Raw genomic sequence first — 16,718 nt, forward strand, 5'->3', positions numbered from 1 at the left:
ATATCCACACCCCTCCGGTGACGCAATCGTAATTTTCAACGTTGGACATTTTTAGCGAACTGTCTAGATCCTGAAAACAGCCGACGCCTTTTATCATTGCAAAAACAACATACTTGAACAAAAGGTAAGCCCATATCAACTATAAAGATATCAGAATTGAATATGCCCACAAGATTAATAACTTTCTTAAAAAATGGGTTGAAGTACATTTGAAATGGCGGAGGAAAAGGAGGTGAAGTGAAGTCGCGTCAACATTTTCTCGACCATAGCATAATGACATTGTTTTAATGCAACGACAAAACGTTCATTACTTAAGAACTTCTTAGTTGTTACATTTAAGATTTTAAAAAAATGACCCAGGTAGATGTTATGCACGAAGTTGCCATATAGGCTATTACAGTAGATATTGATAGATATTACAGTACAGTACACCGCCTGTTGACGATAGTATCTCCTGACCCGGTTGTTTTGTTAAGAGCCTCGGACGCTTGCGGAACGTTTTTTGGAAACATAAGGATCTTCCATATCAGAGAGAAATAAATTTGATAAAACACAATGTTAAATTACTACACACCTTTATAGGCTTAGTGTTCCCACACGTCCAAATATATCTCCAATATACATTGTCAATATACTTGTTTATTGAAGACATAGGTGGCCACCTGTGCTAAATAGCGCTCCGAACACCTGTGTGTAAGTGTAATTGGGGAGGAAGTGTAGTTCCTCAACTGGGGGCTTTGCACAGCTTGTGGATCTGTGCAAAACTCTACAGTAAGTGTATATTTTTTTATTTGAATGATTCTTTCTCGCTGATATGAAAGACAAGGGGCATATGAACATGTGTTTCGAAAACCGGTTGGAAAGTCATGATTGTTGACTTTTTTCAACTTTAAAACACAGCATCGCAATTGTATACTGAGCAAAAATATAAACGCAACAATTTCAAAGATTTTACTGAGTTACAGTTTATATAAGGAAATAGTCCATTGAAATAAATTCCTTAGGCACTAATCTATGGATTTCACATGACTGGGAATACAGATATGCATCTGTTGGTCACAAGTTGGGGTTTGGAACAGAAAACCAGTCAGTGTCTGATGTGACCACCATTTGCCTCATGCAGCAAGACACATCTCATTCACATAGAGTTGATCAGGCTGATGATTGTGGGCTGTGGAATGTTGTCCCACTCCTCTTTAATGGCTGTGCGAAGTTGCTGAATATTGGCGGAAACTGGAACATGCTGTCTTACACATCGATTCAGAGCATCCCGCACATGCTCAATGGGTGACATGTCTGGTGAGTATGCAGGCCATGGAAGAACTGGGACATTTTCCGCTTCCAGGAGTTGTGTACAGATCCTTGTGACATTGGGCCGTGCATTATCATGCTGAAACATAAGGTGATGGCGGTGAATGAATGGCACGACAATGGGCCTCAGGACCTCGTCACAGTATCTCTGTGCATTCAAATTGCCATAGATAAAATGCAATTGTATTCATTGTCCGTAGCTTATGCCTGCCCATAGCATAACCCCACCGCCACCATTTGCCAATCTGTTCACAAAGTTGACATCAGCAAACTGCTCACCCACACAACGCCATACACGTGGTGTGCCGGTTGGACGTACTGCCAAATTCTCTAAAATTATGTTGGAGACCGCTTATGGTAGAGAAATGAACATTCAATTCTCTGGCAACAGCTCTGATTTTCAGTGCTGCAGTCAGAATTGCACGCTCCCTCAAAACATGTTTTTTTCATGCTAGCAGTTTAATTGTCTAGTAGGCTATTTTTGGACAAGCTGCTGAATTTGATAAACCAAATTGGTTTATCAACCCTCTACCAGTTGTCTGTACAAGCACACACAGTACCTGCGCATTATTTTACATTATGAAGCTTACTGGTAGTCCTCAGTCACATGTTGTTATCACAAGCACACAAAGACAAGAGACCGAAGCCTTTTGATTCACTCATTGTTGTGCAGCATACACCATATTATAGTTACAGTATGGAATTCACAACTAAATGTTTGCTGCTAGATATAACTATTAAGTTAACTGTCTAAAATGTGTTAAATGCTCTTTGGATTGCTGACATAGTAGCTAGGTATCTATCAAGTTTCACTCCATTGATCTCCGTGCGTGCGTGCACGTGGGTGGAGTGGGATTTTTGGAGGAGCGAAAACCTTTTTGTAATAAGATGTCCTTGCCGGGCTCATTCCCAATCACAAGGGGGCGATAGCAATGTTTTTTCATTTTGTCTTTTCATTTTGTGAAAACAAGGAAGAATCGGCTTTCCTTGCTAGTTTTTTTTTAAACCTTTATTTAACTTGGCAAGTCAGTTAAGAACAAATTCTTATTTACAATGACGGCCTGGGAACACTGGGTTAACTGTCTTGTTCAGGGGCAGCATCTGCACATCTATCACTCCAGTGTTAATGCTAAATTGTAATTGTAATTATTTCGCCTCTATGGCCTATTTATTGCCTTACCTCCCTACTCTTTTACATTTGCATACACTGTACATAGATGTTTCTATTGTGTTATTGACTGTACGTTTGTTTGTGTGTAACTCTGTGTTGTTTTTGTCGCACTGCTTTGCTTTATCTTGGCCAGGTCGCAGTTAGGGTTGCCAACTGTCCCGTAGACAAGTAGACAATGGACCTGATCGGACAGCTCAGAGCCTCTGCTTTTTTCTGTCCATAAGGAACAATTGGATTGGTGGAAGAGGCAGGGCAGGCTAGGAACAAGGAAGAAGGGTGTGGTCAGCAGGGCATCCCCCGAGGCTGAATGCCCAAAGGTTTTTATCAGAACGGTTGTAGATTAGTTTAGCCTTTTTGCTTTTCCCGACATGAGTTCGTGGTGTTTTGTTTTAAAAATAGAGGTAAAAAAGAAAAGAAAAAAGAAAAAGAGGGATAAAAGAACGTCATTAAAAATATAACCCACAGCTGTGCATGGGGAGAGGGGTCGGGGTGCTAAGGAGTGCATTCACATATATCTACACATTTTCACATACATCACATTGGGCTAAATTGGTTTGTCCCATACGGGACCTCCCTTGTTCCGTATATTCATCCAATCACAGTATAGTGTAAACGCGCCAATTCCTGCAAAGTAATTTCTGTTCTTGTTTGGTCGGTTTGGCATATCAAGGAAAAATGGATAAACATGCAGATACAACAAACAATGTGAAGCAAAAAAGACATGGGTTAAGCCCGTCCGTGGTGACTCGACGAAAGCTTTCTGTACTTTATGCGTCGGGAATTCTCAATTGGCCATGAAGGGGAGAATGACCTAACTCAGCATGCATCCACAGAAATGCACAAGGCCACGCTAGCTAAAGGTGCTAGCAATGTTGGTGCATTCTTCGTGACGTCTACTGAGGAAACTGACATAATTGGAAAACACCTCTCCGTTTACCAGTTATTGAGCAGTGCCAACAATCACATTCTTGTAAGCTAATTGCCCAGCTCACATAGCTCATAATGCCTGCAAGCACGCCTGCGATCAGCTGTCAGTGGATATTGAGACAATTGTTTTACAGATCTACAGGCACTTATCAGTATCTGCTTCCCGAAGAGAGGAACTACGCACATTTTTTTCGCCTTTGTTGACATTGAGTGGCTTGAAATCCTGCGACATGTTTGCACACGATGGCTCTCTCTTCATCCAGCTGTCCATCGTCTCCAGCAAAGCTGGCCAGCTCTTACATCATACTTCAGGTCCCTTAGGGAGACCTGTCCTGTGGAACTGAAGAGTATTTTTGAGAATGAAGAAAAAACAGAAGCTGCTGAGATTTATCTGTGCTTTTTCCACAAAGTGGGTGTGTTTTTGACCTACTCGTAAAAAAGCTGGAGGAAACAACGCTCTGCATCACAGATGTTTTGCGAGGAAGTCCAAAAGTTCAACATTTAAGATGCTTCAGCTGAAACAGGACAGTTTTTTTTCTGATACCAGATCAAGCAGCTGATGGGACAAACAATTGTCAGCATGAAGGTACAAGCAGAAACAGGACTTTGACGTTCTATGACACTGTCATTACATACATTGACAAGTGGCTTGATTTCTCACCAGAAAATGTAATGGTGAAACCGATCGGCTTCTATGAAGAGCTCTCCTTCACTGACCTGGAGCAGGTGGTGGTTGCCCTCGAAATGACAGAGACAGTCAGTATGGACCAACTCTATAAAGAGTGTTGTACTAGCCGGGAGGAAATACAGAAAGCCAGACAGGATGCCACAAAATCCACCAGTGAGAAGCAGGTGGCAATTTACCAAAACCTAGGGAAAGCCAACTTGATCAACATGTTCAGGATTGTCTCATTTGTCCTCAGTGTGCCAGACTCAAATGCCTTTGTAGAGAGGATTTTCTGTCTGATGACCATTAAATGGTCAGACTCAAGAAACCGATGTAGCACAGAGCTGATCAAAAATGAACTTCACATATCTGGGAACTGTGACTTGTCATGTAATGACTTCTCTCTGGCTCTGCAAGAGGACTGCTTGAATCAGTCAAGTATGTAGCCTTGGTGAGTGACTCATGCCCCTCTTTTGCATCTGAGAAGTTTTTCATTATTTTTTTGCTGTAAAGGTCCAAATTGTGATTTCTTTGATAATATATTTTGAGGTTTATTCACATAAGTTTACATAATGATACAGTTTTAGTAAAGCTATAGGCTAAATGGAATATACAAATGTTTTGCCTTTCCAATTGAATATGAATATGAATATACACTGTATATTCATTCATTCACACAACACCATACCCATACCGCCATACCCACAACACCATACCCACACCGCCATACCCACAACACCATACCCACGCCACCGTGGCACCGTGCACTGGCACGCCACCTTTTGTCCCTTATTTGGTAGTGAGAAAGTTGGCAACCCTAGTCGCAGTTGTAAACGAGAACTTCTTCTCAACTGGCCTACCTGGTTAAGTAAAGGTGAAATAAATACATCAATTCCCATATCAACTAAAAATAGAATGCCATCATGTTTTGGTCACTGGAGAAAAAAAGCACATGGCTAGCTCGTTGGCTACAGCAGGTTCTACCATTTCATAATAATAACTAGTTATTACTTTTAAACTAAATACCTTTTTGGGTGGATTCTTGTTGTTTGGTTTACTGTTTCAACAGTCACTGAGATTATATTGGGTTATCAATGCAAAATAGGTTACTTTAATGTGGGGATGGGCATTTTACATTTTTGGGTACTCAGTTTTTTTAACACAAGGCCTGCGCTGGAAAGAAATGCGTGCATATTTATCTATAGGCCTGTGTCAACATGCCTAATTTATCATAACCATTACAGATAACAAATCCTAATTGCTAAATTGCCCCATATAAAGTACCAATCAAAAGTTTAGACTCACCTACTCATTCCAGGGTTTTTCTTATTTTTTAAACTATTTTCTACATTGTAGAATAATAGTGAAACCATCAAAGCTATGAAATAACACAAATGGAATCAATCATGTAGTAACCAAAAAACAGGTTAAACAAATCAAAATATATTTTATATTTGAGATTCTTCAAAGTAGCCACCCTTTGCCTTAATGACAGCTTTGCACACACTTGGCGTTCTGTCAAACAGCTTCATGAGGTAGTCACAAATGCACATTTGTGCAACCAGCTTCACAAATGCACTTGTAGAAATGAAACACTAGAGGCAAAGCAAATTAACATGGTCTTCAAGACAAAATAAATAAAACAATTGGGACAAAATGGAACTGTGATCTCTGGTTAAAGAACGAGCTTTGACGTTCGGATACTCGATTACTCATGCCCATCCCTGCTTTGATGAATCGTCTGTATAGCCTATAGATCAGATCAAGGAGCCAAGCGACAACACTGCCCCCACTGTGGAAGGAATGATACAGCGTGTCTTCATTTTCAGGTAGTAAAAATGTAAGTAAAAAAACGGAGCCTATTACAAAGATACGGCCCTTTTGTGACGAAAAATTACATTGCAACACTACGAATCGTATGTCTGCGTAGAGCTTGTAGTAAGCTTAAGTGGTTAGCATTTTGCAATCAAGCTCCTCTTGGTAACAGAAGAGAATCCCCTCCTGGATCAAGAGGCTTGCTGTCTAATATTTGTTTGAGTAGCATTTTTGAGTTATTTGTATAACTGTATGAGCTCGGATGTCTGTACTCCAAATAGTTTGTGTAAAAGGTTTTCATGTTAGCATTTAGCTAGCATTTGCTATGGGATTTTACATGTACTTGTTAGCATTGAAAACCTTCTGATTGGAAATAGTGCCCCTGTTGTTTTTTATTGCCGGTATTACGGTATGGCACAAAGTCGGTATGATGGCACAAGGTCGGTATGGGGGGGAGGTTATACTTGCCTAACATATGGAATTGTTTTAAGATGGACATACCATGTATCATTTAGCTATCTGATTTAGAATTTAAGGACCCTGTAGGTATAAAAGAAATACATATATTTACAAATTATTTGATAAAATATAGAATTTGCCCATAGAAACACATTAAATGACACGTTCATAAATGGCAAAACAGACAGTCAAAATATGTATCCTGAGGAATACGATTTTGAAGTAAATGTCTTATATCTATGAGATTTCTTATTTTTTAAATTTATTTTTAACACATATTTAACCCATTCATTTTTTAACCTATCTGGCACCAGTGGGACAGTAGCGTCCCACCTGTGCATTTGGACCAGTGAAAGTGCAAACAGAAATCTCATAATTAAAATTCCTCAAACATACAAGTATTATACACCATTTTAAAGATAAACTTCTTGTTAATCCAGCCACAGTGTCTGATTTCAAAAAGGCTTTACGGCAAAAGCACACCATGCGATTATGTTAGGTCAGCGCCTAGCCACAGAAAACCATACAGCCATTTTCCAACCAAGGAGAGGTGTCACAAAAGACAGAAATAGCGTTAAAATGAATCACTAACCTTTGATGATCTTCATCTGATGGCACTCCCAGGTCTCCATGTTAGACAATAAATGTTAGTTTTGTTTGATAAAGTTAATCTTTATGTCCAAATACCTTTTTGTTTGCGCGTTTAGTCCAGTAATCCAAATGCACAAGGCGCGGGCACTAAGTCCAGACGAAAAGTAAAAAAAGTTCCATTACAGTTTGTAGAAACATGTGAAACGATGTATAGAATCAATCTTTAGGATGTTTTTATCATAAATCTTCAATAATATTCCAACCGGACTAAACGCGCATGACTAAACTCAAGGCTTTCAGCCAGACCACTGGTTCAAACAGCTCTTATTCGCTCCCCTTTCACTTTAGAAGCCTGAAACAACGTTCTAAAGACTGTTGACATCTAGTGGAAGCCTTAGGAAGTGCAATCTGACCCCATTTACACTGTATATTGAATAGGCAATCACTTGAAAAACAACAACCTCAGATTTCCCACTTACTGGTTGGATTTTTCTCAGGTTTTGCCTGCCAATAGAGTTCTGTTATACTGACAGACATCATTCAAACAGTTTTAGAAACTTTACAGTGTTTTCTATCCAAATCTACAAATAATATGCATATCCTAGCCTCTGGGCCTGAGTAGCAAGCAGTTTACTCTTGGCACGCGTTTCATCCGGACGTGAAAATACTGCCCCCTACCCCAAAGAAGTTAACTGATACCTGGTTACCTTCAGAAGAGTCCTGTGACACTTGTGGGGGTTGTAGAACAAAACAGAGAACAGCATTAGTGGCGATTAAAAAGTGAGTATACACAATGCCAACTGAAAAGAATAGTGGGTATACAGCGTTTTTCCCCTACTACACCACTGGGCTAAAGTCTTCCACTCAGGGACCAGACGCGAACCTGATGAAATGACTAAGAGAAGCATTGTCCTTCTCTATGTCTATGATTCATTTTTAATCACAAAGTAAATAGGTGTTGTCTTTCTGGCGGGTGAAGGATGTGTTGCTATGCACAGAGGCCTTCACCCCCTCTGATACCCTGTGTCATTCACTCATTGAGACATTCATTTTTTGATTCCCATGAGTTGCTTGCAAGGCACTGAATGAATGCCTCGTAACAGTGCTCTGTGAGGGACTGGGGGGCCCAGAAGGCGTACTGGTGTGTTTAATTATCCAGGTCCTGCAAAAGATAGATCCCTCGGCTGTCCTTACTCAAGCCTCTGGTATTCTGCTAATCTGAGTGGGCGTATATGAGTCAGTGGTCATTGTGTGTCTGTGTGTATCCATCCTGAATCTTTTCAGCAGTTCCTCTATTTGTTCCTTTCTTTGTTGTATCCTCTACAGTCTACATTCACTCCCCAGAATCTAGCTGCCATTTTTGGATCCCCTTTGCACCCCTCCCCCGTTCCTGTCCTTTCTGCCCCCACATTATCTCACTCCTCCACCAAGATTCCAACTGTCCCCCACCCATCTGCTCACTGAGTATCATGCTCATGTTTTTCATGCATGTGTTTTTGATAGGGAGTCGACAGGTCCCTTAAGCACAATTACATTGTCACGTTGACAGTTAGGCCGGGGCCTACATTGTTATAACAAAATTGTTACATTGCTGTAATAACACAACATGGAGAAATAACTAACTGAATCTGCACACAGTTTACCAAATGCTGAGCACAGCTAGGGGAGGACTTACTTTATGTATCACAATGACTGGTCCCTATGGTCAGAGTGGTTTTCTGGGCTGTGGAGTGCAGCTCTACAACCTATCATTAGCCTGTAGTTTTCATAGTTTAACCTCTTCAAGAGTTTTTTAAGAGGGCAAATTACTTGTGAGTGACCCATCAAGGCCAGAGGATGTAGGCTAATCCCAGGATAGAAAATGATAACATTCACTCTGTTTATTAAGCGATTTGATACAAGAGTTGGCTGTTTGACATGTCCAAATGTGGTCCCTGAGTTTCCTTGCCCTTTAGTGGCTCTGTTCTGAGTAGTTTGTTGTTCCTCTCTCAAAAAAAGAGGAAACCAAAAAAGGAACTGAGATTTTCCCAACCTCAAAAAGGAGGCCGACCTTATCCCTGCTATAAATTAAAACCTTACAATTCTCACATGTAATCCTCATGGGTCATTCTGATGTTTTATTTATTCAAATGATTATAATAATAAGGAGAAACATCAGGGGCTAAAAGGTTGGGAGTTCAACACACCATAACTAAAAATCATATATTATAGATTATACAGACAGAGGGGATTGATAGCAGCATCATTGATTTATGGGAGCACATAACTTTGGTTATATGTAGAACAGAACCATGGTGTTCCTGTTGACATGATTGATGCGACTACTCTGGCAGGATGGAACCAAGTGGCTTATTCATGCATCATCGTTTGCTTGGTATTTGACCCTGAGTGTGTTTTAAGAGCATAACCCTGAATCTTGACCCCTTTCTGCAGCCCCAACACAGCACAATGAGAGGCTTAAAGTGTGGCCAAAGAGTATAACATAGTCTAGTAAATAACTAACACGTGGCCCCTTACTTTGGGGAATTAGATCTTCAGGGTTTGTTGTTTTGGGTTCCAAATGAACATTTGGAGAGTTAAGACGGGTTAGATTTGGACAGTGTTGAGTGCGCTTTTTAATAATGTGCTCTAATTTTCCTATTATTTAAGGAGAGTGAAAATGGGACAGAAAGACACTGAGCATGAGTGAGAGAAAGTGCAGAAAGAGCAAGACAGCCCTGCTGTTGCAGGGAAAAGAGGGAGGGGGGATGTGGGGAAGTGAGATGGATTTCCCGTAAATCACCATCAACCAATCACAGCTCCTACCCAGGTTGGCAGTGGGCCAGTGGGATGAAGCGACACCAAGCAACCGAGATACACAGCAAGATTACAGAGTGAAGTAGAGAGAGAGAGAGAGAGTTGAACGAGACCTATATTACAGAGAGTGAGTTATTATTTGTAAGGATAGGGGTATATGCGAGCAGAATATTTGACTTTAGTTTAGTGAAAAACGGATAACCAGAAGAGACTGCAGACCTGCAATTCAGACCTGCCTCTGTCGGTAGGTCTATGTTTCCTTCCTCAATGTCTATTTTTCCGTCCAGTTCTTTGTCAAAGGGCCTGTTCTTACTACCACTCCACTTGATTTCAGTTGGGGTGTGGTGCTGTGTATTGGAGGAGGGGTACGTGTGCATGTGTCTCGCTTTAGCAGGAAGTGATGATCAGTGAATGAGAAAGCTGGTGTGCCTGGTCAGAGTCTGGGTGAGACAAAGTGTGTGGAGGAGGGGACAGAGAGATAGACAGGAAAGTGGAGAGTAAGAATAACAATAACGAGGCTATATACAGGGGGCACCGGTACCGAGTCAGTGTGCGGGGGTACAGGTTAGTTGAGGTAATCTGTACATGTAGGTGGGGGCGAAGTGACTATGCATAGATCACAAACAAACAAACAGCAAGTAGTAGCAGTGTACAAAAGGGGGGGGGGGGGGGGGGGGGTTCAATGTAAATTGTCCGGAGGCAATTTTATTAATTGTTCAGCAGCGTAGTTGAGTATTTGCTTGGCATTTACCCTGGCAGTCAACCTGAGCTTGGTGTGTCATAAAGGGAACATGGCACCTGTCTAAGGGAAGATCAAAAGTGAGGGGGAAAGATAAACCTCCTGTGAAGTGCTGGCACACTGATGCAACATGCAGCAACCCTATAGCTCTGCAGCTCTAAGCTTACAGTGTTCACTAAGCAGGCCAAGGTCCAAAGCCTCTCTGGCATTTCTCTACTGAATTAATGCTCAGATCAGAGGGGTTTTCATTTGAAAGACATACTCCATGCTAGATGCTTGTTAACTGACAATAAATACAGGAATACATCATACACCTATATACTGTTGTTGTACAAACATAAATTATGCCATGTTTGACCAGTCTAGCTCATTGCATGTTATCCCAGCAGTTTTCATGTGTATTTTATTTTGCATAGAGGCTGTCAGAGAGTTTCAACTTAAGGTGTACATCTTGGCAGGGGTTGTGCAACATTGTTTTGTGCTGCTCGACCTATATTGCACCCTCCAACACACACTCCTTCTATTCTGTGGAACTGAGGCAGGCCTGTTCCTTGAACATGCCATGTAGCAGTCTTCACAACACAACTACTTCCTGGTGTTAACTACACAGTTGTAACTGTCAAAACAAGGCCCGTGATCGAGTTTCCTGTTTCATTCGCTCACCGCAAAACATGACGTTTCAGCAGAGAAGGAGTTGCGATCAAGTTTCTGTGTCAAGCATACACTTCCTCCATGTTGAGAAAGTGATGTGTTTCAAATCAAATCAAATGTATTGGTCACAAGAAAAATATTTGCTTTCGAACTTTGGAACGAGGCGCAATACAAGGCAGAGATAAACAATTACTAGATTGACTTGTTTCACCGCCACACAAAGCCAGACATTGTTCTGTTCTTAGCAGGTGCAAAGTTCAGTTGACATGAGGAAGGCTCTTTCCAGAAGTGAATAAGCTATACTGGAGTTTTTGATAACCCACTCGATGTCCCTGCAATCACAAGCTCTGCTCTGCTCTCTGCTAATGGACAGGTGTGAGGATCGCTTAGATCAGCAAGTTGGTAGTTGAGGAGATGTGCTTCAAATGAAGTGCTGTACACTGAGCTGTTCAAGGACGGACCGTTTTGAATAGTTCAACCAACAGCGAAGTTAGTAAACAGGATAAGACCATGTTTTATTCTGAATTTACATCATTTTCTGTTTCCTTCTCCAGCAGGTGAGATGGCAGTGAGGCGAAGGATCTTTAACTCGACCAGACCGTTCTCAGGGTCACCCCAAATAGAGCTGAAGGGGTCTTACCCAAGCCTCCCCAGCCCAGAAGACAGGACGAGTGACGAGGAGGGGAAGGAGAGCAAAGGGGACTTCATGCCTTGTTTAAAACCCAGAATAATTAAAGTCCTAACGAAGGGCACAGCAGAACAAGTGGGTGAAGCAGGTCCACTGAACTATCAGAAGAACTCGTTCATAGCCCAGGCTGAATGTGAGTATACTAAGGACGGGCAATACTAGTTTTGATAGGGTTAATTGCAGAGAGAGAGAGAGAGAGAATGGCACCAAGCTAACACCTGCTGTCTGTGCTTCCCCAGGTGAAACCCAAGACTCCCAGCAGTTCAGCCCTTCCTGCTCCGAACGCTCCTTTGTCGCGTCCCCCAACTGTTTAATCAACCGGTATGACCTCGCCTATCCCTCCATAACACACTCCATCATTATCTCTTCTTACAACTCTCTCAATCTTTGGGTTTCTTCTTTAGCTACAAAGCATTGGTTAAACCACTAATGTCTTCTTACAGTTTGGGTTTTCGTGACAGTACTGCATTCACACAGGCATTGCTGTTATGTCTTCCACAGGGACTCATCAGAGCACAACAATGTGTCGTGTTCCACCGCCGCCTCCAACCAGGACAAACCAGGCTCCCCGGCCCACTGCTCCCCCAGGAAGAAGCCAAGGAAGAAACAGAAGAAGAAAGGGGGGCAGAGGGAGACAGGGAAGCAGAGACAGAGACGTAGAGTACCTTCTGGTGTCCCTGAGCAGGAGACCCAGACTGGCAGTTCTCCTCAACTGATCCAGATCCAGGTAAGATGAGCACTCTCCCTGTAACATCCTACCGTCAGACACAAAATGGATGACGTTGAACTCTAGTTGAACTTGAAGTGCCTTTCCTGTGATTCATAGTCTGTAGTATGAACCGTAGACAGTCTCATATAGTGTTTGAGCTTCTATCAGCAAACATCCTAGCACAAACATTAGCTTTCCAACCGGGAGGAAGTGATTCAGAGAACTCTTGACTGTCTGAGACAAAGCTTCCTTTCAGGTGTCCATAGTCTTGAAGCCTCACCCACACAGATAGGTGTCTGTGTCAGTATCATTACCTGAAGGTGAAAGCTCTTTCCTGGCAGACAGTCACCTTTAATCACCTGGTGGTGGGTTTGTCTTTTTCCCCTTTAGCAGGACGCTTCAGAGCACCAAAGTAACATCAGCACTTCATACAGTAGCAGTATCCTGAGTTTAGAGGCGCATGACAGAAGACGCCCCCCTTACTCCCTCCAGGACTGCAACAGGGGCCCCAGCCATTCCCACCTCTACTGGGGTCCCCAGGTGTTTAGCCACCCCTCCAACCTCTCCACCTATGGGCAGGAGAGTGACTCAGACTCTCCTCTCAGCAGTGTGGGAGACTGTTCGTTAGCCCTAGCAGGGCTCAGGGGCAGTGTCAGTCAGGAGGACCGATGCTACGCAGGTCCCTTCTGCAAAGACTTCTGCAAAGACGTGGAAAGAGATGTCAGGGAGAAGGAGGGAGAAGTCTCAGAGACTGACACCAACGAGGGCCTGATCTTCAATAAGGTAACTTTCCAGACTGCAGTAGTTGTCGATAAATGCGGTTGTTTACTTGTGGCTTTTTCTGATTCCTCCTTATTAACTCAGCCAATTGTTCCTTCTTATTTCCTATTAGAATATTCAGCCTGTGAATTATGAGTACAGGGAGGGGAAGGACTACAGCCTCTGCAAGTCTATCAACACAGGGTCATACGGGGAAGTGCACAGTGTGCAAGACAACAGAACACACTTTAGATTTGGTGCCAAAAAGGTACAACAGCACTTACACTCTCTGTGTACATTATCTGTGTGTACATTATCTGTGTGTTATCTCTCACTATTGATAACTATTGAACTCTCTTCTCCCTCTCCTTCCTCCCAGATTCTCCTGAAGAGTTTTAGTAGTGAGGAAGTGGGTACGTGGAGTGCCCTGAAGTCTCCTCGCGTGGTGGAACTCTTCGGAGTGATCAGAGAGGGGCCCTACGTCGTCCTCTTCATGGACCTCAAAGCTGGTGAGCTATACACTATACTGTACCTCGATCTCAGGCAGTGACCTAGACGCTAGTTATGTGCTGGCCAGCTGTTTGTTCACCCTCACCCACCTGCAATAGCTAATAACCCATCCGCAACCACAAGACTATATGTGATAAAGTGACAATCTGAGGCCTGCACCTGACCCTAACCCGCTATAAAATAGAAAAATGCTGTAGGCTACAGCCAAAGACGATATAAAAAAAAAATTTGACAAGGGGTGCAGATTTTCTCCTGATTTTAGATATGTTTCAGCTTATAATTTCCGACATTTTGGTAGACTATTTGTTAGTCAACTATAATTAGATACATGCAGCTTCTCTTCTGTCATTATATGTTGCCCTCAAAGACTAAATTAACCCCTGCTCACCAGATTGTCATAAATCAATAGAATGAATGCTTTAATCTAGTTGACATCGGTAGAGTTTTTCTCTGTCATCTTCTTTCGTGGAGCAAAAATGTTTAGAGACCAAAAAATAATTTAAAGGAGAACGATTTTCTGTGCTAAATTTCCAAATGACATCAGTTTGACCGGGTGTAAGGAAATAGAAAGCTGTGAAAACAACCCAACATGTTTTTGATAAGATTTCAGTTTGGCTTGGATGCATATTTTACATGGTTGAAATACTATCAGCATTTATGATGCTGATAAAGATAGATACCATCTGTAGAGGTACTAACTGAGCATTTGCATTCTCTCAAGATGCTGAAAGAAAGAAATCCTATTTCTCCACTCCTGTTCCTGAGTCAGAATTTTGCCTACATTTGGTGTATCATTTTACTGCAAGAAATCCTTAATTATGCAGGAGTTAATATTAAGGCTATGTGAGGTTATAGACCTAGAGTCAGTGTCCAGATTTCAGTTTCCATTAAACCCATCGGAACAGTAGGCTACAGTTCCCTTGAACTTCCCTATTTGAAGTCCTCTTTATGCTCTAATGCATGATAGCATAAAATAATTAAAGAACAACCTCAATGTAGCCTATAGATATAGATTGCACAGGAATTATAAATGTATGGATTTTTTTACATGTATTGTTTCTCATTATTCGACCCGCCCGCCCACTACCCACCCGCCCTTCATCCACACAATATTTAATGACCCTAAACCCGTCCGGGTTGTGAGTCAACCAGGGTATCACTACTAGACACCTCTGTTAAGAGTTTCTCAAAGGATGCCTCAAATCACAGCTATGATTTTGAGGTGATTTTCCATCACCCACTGACCCCTCCTGCCCTCTTCTCTATTATCTGCTTCTAGGCTCTGTGGGTCAGCTTATTAAAGAGAGGGGTCGGCTACCTGAGGACCTGGCCCTACACTACCACTGTCAGGTCCTTGAGGCGCTGGAACACCTGCTGAAGAGACGAGTGCTGCATCTGGACATAAAGGGTAGGCCGAGGCCTGAGATAATGAAAATGGCTGACTTATGAACAAAACCACAGCAGAGGGTTCATAAAACACACGGTAACTGAATGCCTGGGCACGTACACTGACTCTTACTAGGCATTTTCAAACTAGGTTTGATTATGGCAGATATTAAAACAGTAACTACAAGACTTGTCTAATCAAATCAAATTGATTTATATAGCCCTTCTTACATCAGCTGACAGCTGATATCTCAAAGTGCTGTACAGAAACCCAGCCTAAAACCCCAAACAGCAAGCAATGCAGGTGTTGAAGCAGGGTGGCAAGGAAAAACTCCCTAGAAAGGCCAAAACCTAGGAAGAAACCTAGAGGAACCAGTCTATGAGGGGTGGCCAGTCCTCTTCTGGCTGTGCCGGGTGGAGATTATAACAGAACATGGCCAAGATGTTCAAATGTTCATAAATGACCAGCATGGTCAAATAATAATAATCACAGGGGTTGTCGAGGGTGCAGCAAATCAGCACCTCAGGAGTAAATGTCAGTTGGCTTTTCATAGCCGATCATTAAGAGTATCTCTACCACTCCTGCTGTCTCTAGAGAGTTGAAAACAGCAGGTCTGGAACAGATTGCACATTCGGTGAACAGGTCAGGGTTCCATAGCCGCAGGCAGTTGACATGTAAAGAGGAATAGAAGAAGCAGATGTTCAGGATATTCATATTTGGATTCATATGTTGCCTTGGTGAGAGTAAGTTGTTTCTCTGCTGTTTTTGCAGTTGTTATGTGGAACACAAGAGTCGCAGATTGTGTCTTGATCTCCCGCACCTGTGTTGTGAAACCAGAGCACCACAGGCTGAGAACGCGCCAAGCCGGGAATTTCCCACAGCGTGACTCACCGCTACTTTTTAGAGGGCGCATGCGCTCGCCAGCCAGAGAGAGGGAGAGACAGAACTAGAGGAAGAGAGAGAGCGACAGAGCAAAGGATAGACAGTTGGAACCACATGGCTCAGTGCTCAGATGCCACCTGGTGTCAGATATGCCAAACCACAGGCACAGATACAACAGGGAGGTTTTGCCAAGTCACCTGCTGCCTGTCTATTATGCTATAAGCCCCAGATTCATTCCTTCCCTAACAGCTGTTTCTTAATAGCCAACATGACTTGGATTTGACTCTTTTTTCCCCCTCCTGGTTACCAGAACCTTGCCCCGCCTGCATAGCTACAGTGCTGCTAAATATGGCTGTCTCATCCCAGAATTATAGAACAACAATAACCAAATCCAGTATATACCCATAGATTAACGTGTGTGTGTGTGTGTGTATGTGTGCGTGTGTGTGTGTGTGTGTTGCAGCGGACAATGTGTTGCTGTCAGAGGATGGGAGGGACACTTTTCTGTGTGACTTTGGACAATCGGAGAGAATGGACATCGGTGGACAGAGCCTAAGTGCATCCCAAGGAGGTAGCAAAATATGAACTCAAGCCCCCACTAGACGAAAAAGGGGGATACACCTAAAACAATAAAGTGTTTGACCTGGTTGTCATGT

General features: G+C 42.5%; 1 protein-coding gene across 33 annotated transcripts in view; it reads left to right on the plus strand.

Moving 5' to 3' along the window:
- Positions 1-16,718, plus strand: part of LOC110486292 (mitogen-activated protein kinase kinase kinase 14) — a 26,305-nt gene continuing 9,587 nt past the window's right edge. For 4 of the 33 annotated variants that reach the window (XR_016485928.1, XM_090196369.1, XM_021557770.3 and 1 more), the window contains exons 1-9: positions 1-124; positions 11,682-11,948; positions 12,055-12,136; positions 12,317-12,542; positions 12,915-13,307; positions 13,417-13,551; positions 13,663-13,792; positions 15,073-15,201; positions 16,526-16,633. Coding sequence is in view for 16 of the 33 variants with exons in the window: in XM_090196369.1 (XP_090052495.1) it covers positions 11,690-11,948; positions 12,055-12,136; positions 12,317-12,542; positions 12,915-13,307; positions 13,417-13,551; positions 13,663-13,792; positions 15,073-15,201; positions 16,526-16,633 (1,462 nt within the window). In the remaining 17 variants the exon portion in view is untranslated. Of the gene's footprint in view, positions 125-9,749; positions 9,982-11,681; positions 11,949-12,054; positions 12,137-12,316; positions 12,543-12,914; positions 13,308-13,416; positions 13,552-13,662; positions 13,793-15,072; positions 15,202-15,951; positions 16,634-16,718 lie in introns of those variants that run through there. The other 29 variants (XR_016485932.1, XM_090196373.1, XM_090196379.1 and 26 more) reach the window with 14 other exon arrangements.

This window comes from Oncorhynchus mykiss, chromosome 13 (genome assembly GCF_057628025.1).
Source record: "Oncorhynchus mykiss isolate SJ-2025 chromosome 13, ASM5762802v1, whole genome shotgun sequence".
Taxonomy (NCBI): Eukaryota; Metazoa; Chordata; class Actinopteri; order Salmoniformes; family Salmonidae; genus Oncorhynchus; species Oncorhynchus mykiss.